The sequence below is a fragment of the Solanum pennellii genome, chromosome 2 (genome assembly GCF_001406875.1).
Source record: "Solanum pennellii chromosome 2, SPENNV200".
In the NCBI taxonomy this organism is placed as follows: domain Eukaryota; kingdom Viridiplantae; phylum Streptophyta; class Magnoliopsida; order Solanales; family Solanaceae; genus Solanum; species Solanum pennellii.
This window is the reverse complement of record NC_028638.1, coordinates 44704470-44708698: the sequence shown is the minus strand read 5'-3', so window position 1 is coordinate 44708698 and position 4229 is coordinate 44704470. Positions and strand designations below refer to the sequence as shown.

Sequence of the window (4229 nt, the reverse complement as noted above, 5' to 3'; positions counted from 1 at the left end):
ACTCCTGCCGTGTCCTCTTACGTGTCTCTAATTTTATTATTATTAATTGCTTCCTCCGTCTAAAATTATTTGTTGGTAAAACTTATTCACACATAGTGTTTATATCAATTCAATATATGTATTCATGTGTTTAAATTTTAATTAATTAACATGCGTTTTACTTTATTAAATCATATAATAATGAATTTTGGTGTAAACGCGCAATTTAAATAAGTTTTTTCCTCGTTCATTATACTAAAACTAGTTATTCAACAATATTTATTTAATTAAAAAAAATAATATAATAATATTATTTCTATTATTTATTTACATAGTAGAGTATTTGTTAGACAACGGGAATAATAAAACATGGTGTAGCCTTCTTCTAATACATTTTCTAACATTACACTCTTTTGATTAATTAATTTGATAAATATTCTTTTTTTAAAAAAATAACAATAAACCAATAATTCAAAAAGAGGAAAGGAAAACAAAAGGGAAAAGGAAATAACTATAAGCCTTGAGACAGAAGACTATTCTTTTAAAAAAATTCCCTCATTTTATTTATTATTCACGTAATCATCTATGAATTACAATTTTTAGAATATATTTTTTTATTTTTTTAATCCGCCCTCTAGAGTGTCGAATTTATTAAGGTTAGAAGTGAAGAGTGTTTAACCTCCAATCAACTCTCTCTTGTTTAATGTCTCCTTTGAATATACTCAGCTAGGAGGTTAGGGAAGTTTTATTGTATATATTTTAAGTTTTCTATTGGTTCATAAATCATACGAATATCAAAATCAATAAAAAATATGATTGGTCTACTCGTTCTAATTAGTCAATAACTTACTTATTAATTAAATCTGCCTCATTTAATTCACGGGAATTCAATATATCTAAAATGTATGCTACTTTAAACAAAATATATAATTTAAATTAATTTATAAAAAAATCTAGTAAAATATCTATAAGTTTACTTGTTAGTATGTTATCGCTCATTTATTCTGTAATAATCTTATAGGAGGGACAATTTTACTTATTTCTGCCAAATCCTTGTACCTTCGTTCGTAAAAAGGGCAAGTACATAGTGATATACAAGGTGTGTATATCAAGTGTGTGATATGTCAAAATTGAGGTGTTTATGAGTTCATAAAAAGAAAAATTGATCTTGGTGTCAAATGTCAATTTTAAGTCGGTATATTAAAAATATTTTTTAGCGGCAATTAATTAATGGTAATAGCTAAATTGTCACTAAATATGTACTTTTAGCCACTGGTGGATCTAGAATTTTAATGTTACGAGTGCTTTAAATGTAGCGGAGTGAAAATATAAAAAAATACATGTTTAATAATGAGATTCAAACCCTGGTTTAAAAGAAGAAAAAATTATCAAACTAGTCACAATTCCTAACTTAATTAGTAAAAACATCTACACTTTAAAATAATTATTAAAAATGTCAATATTTTAGAAAATAATTTGTATTGAAATTTTATTTCTCAAAAAAATCCAACTTTGAATCAAATTCTTCCTCCATTACCCATTTACACTTCTTCCTATGCTTTAGTACCATTAAATTTATTTTTCATCTTTCACTTTTCAATTTTTTTTCTCTTTCATCAACTTTTCAGTTTTCACCATCCCTATCATTCACTTTCTTTTTTTTTTTCTTTCATCAAAATTTCACTATTATTCTCTTCATTGTTGAAGAAAAACTAATTATTCAAGTTCATAACAATTTGTTCAGATCTATTAATTAATCGAGAAATCTCTCAATTAATAAAGGTATTTTTGAATTCATCATTTATTTTGCGAGATTTTGTTTTCAAAATCACACATTATGTTGAAATTTTTGAATTGTATGTACTGAGGATTTTCCGTCATTTTTTTAAATTTTTATTTGAGTTTGTTAACTTACTCATCAAATATTATGTATTTCAAATTTTTAGTATTTAAAATAATTTTTGTCAATTTTTTTAATGATTTATTTTTATATTTCAAATTTAGTAGACTCCACATTAACATTTAGGTATTGAGTTATTTCGTAAAAGTATTTGAAAGTATTTTGAATGTTCTGTAGTTTGTAGTCAAATTTATGTTTACAAAGTGATAATCTAAATACAAACCTGTATTTGATTATTTAAAATTGTGAATGAATACGAAATCAAAAATAAACTAGTTGGTATAAACATATAATGAGCAAAACAAAATACAAAACTATTTGACTGATGCAATTAGGATCAATATACATATAATAATACATAAATAAACTGTATTTTGACTATTTATAGTTGAGAATGAATACGAAATCAAAATATAAATACAAAACTTTATGATATACATTAGGACGAATACAAAATCAAATCTAAATACAAATTTTATGATATACATTAGGAAGAATACGAAATCAAATCTAAATACAAACTATTTGGTATACAAAGTGATATTGAAAATAAGCAAAATAAAATATATATGTAAGATGGAAGAATACCTATATCATGAATACATGAGTATTGTATTCTGAATATTGAAAAATTTCTTAAAAGGAGATACATAAACTTCATAACCTTAACATGATAGCCAAATAATTTCATAAAATTTCAGACATTTTTAAAGATAAATTATAATTTCATAGCGTCAAAATATGCTTTAGTAGAATAAACTGCTTCAAAAAAAATTAAGAAAATTGAATATTGAATATTGAATTTTTAGAACAATGGTGATAGACGTGTTTTTTAGAACATGGTGCAAGAAGAATAAAGAGATGGAAGTTGGTGTATTTTGATAAATTGCCAATTAGTTCTTTGTTTTTGAATTTTTGTAATAGATAAGACTTTTAAGCAATTGTTTCTTTTTAATATTTTTCTCTACCCTTAATCTCTCCTTTCTGTTTTTAACAATTGTTTCTTTTTTTACATTTTTACTAAATATTAAAAGTATTGACAATGAGTCCTATTAAATGTCAAAATATTGACATTTTGAAAATTTTTCCTTAAAATAATCTTAAGCACCCACCCAAGAGCCATTGAGCCTCATTTATTTATTGGGTGTTTAATGTTAATTTTATACAAATACCTCTTAATTTCTACATAGATATATATATATATTCCGTAACAAAGTTAATCGGTGCTCGAGCACCTGGCGGACTCCACGTGGGTTCGCCCCTACTTTTAGCCACAATTAACACTCTTTATATATGTTCCTAAAGCTTTTAACGATATTGGATCCAATGACAATTAACTGATGCTGATAAAGACTTTACCACTTTGTTTTAATGTATATATTTATTACCGCTAAAAAATATTTTTATTACAGTGAGGGCTTATCTATGTTTGAAAATCAAATTCTGTTCAATTTTAAACTATAGGCATTCTCTTCATATTTCAATTGAATTTTACTATAATTTACTTACAACATTAATAACCTTATCTAAATAACGGCATATATAGTTGTCTTTAAAAATCTAATGGTTGGATCAGGGGCAGTTGCGAGATACTTACACTAATAAGATATTATTAAGATGTTTTTAGCCTAAAAAAGTTGAAGGATTCATTTAAAAGCCTATTTTTATCTATTTCAAAAGATCAATTTCGAATTTGAATCAAATTATTACTAAAAATACATGTACAATTACATAAATACCAATAACTTTACATATGAATGGATTTTGAGCAAATTACAACATTATAGTAGTACCAAACAAATGTCAATTTTTATTTGACTTTTACATTTATAGAATTGCACCTAAATTCGTGATCACCAACCTCCACCACTAAAACCACTACTATCACCACCACCACTAAAACCGCCACCACCGTGATAGCCGCCACTCCAACTAGCACCACCGTGATCATTGCTCCAACCACCACCAGTATTCCCACTAATAACAGATAGTATTAAATAATAGTATTAAATAATATTAGTATTTACTGTGTACTAATCCTAGTCCTATTAGGATTAGTACTCCTTAATCCTAGTCCTATTAGGATTAGTACTCCTTCCTATATCTCCTATATATATCTCCCATGTATTCCCTTATTAGGTTAACACTTCAATACAATCAATATTCCTTCATGGTATCAAGAGCCAGAAAACCTAGATCTTGTTTTCTCTAGGTTTTTTCTCTCTTTAGGGCACCGATCGTTCCCTCTCTTCTCTTGGGCACCGATCCTCTCGATTCACTTCCTTCTGGTGTTAAACTCCTTCTCAGGCATCTTCATGCCCTGATTCCCGAAAAATTATCAGACATAAAT

At 26.4% G+C, this 4229-nt stretch overlaps 1 protein-coding gene across 1 annotated transcript in view; it reads right to left on the bottom strand.

Annotated features, from left to right (window-relative positions):
- Nucleotides 1–3677: 3677 nt before the first annotated feature.
- The window catches only part of LOC107010904 (cold and drought-regulated protein CORA-like), a 4841-nt gene continuing 4289 nt past the window's right edge, over nucleotides 3678–4229 (bottom strand). The window contains exon 2 of the mRNA XM_015210164.2: nucleotides 3678–3856. Within this exon, the coding sequence (XP_015065650.1) occupies nucleotides 3733–3856 (124 nt within the window). The 3' untranslated portion in view covers nucleotides 3678–3732. The remainder of the gene's footprint in view (nucleotides 3857–4229) is intronic.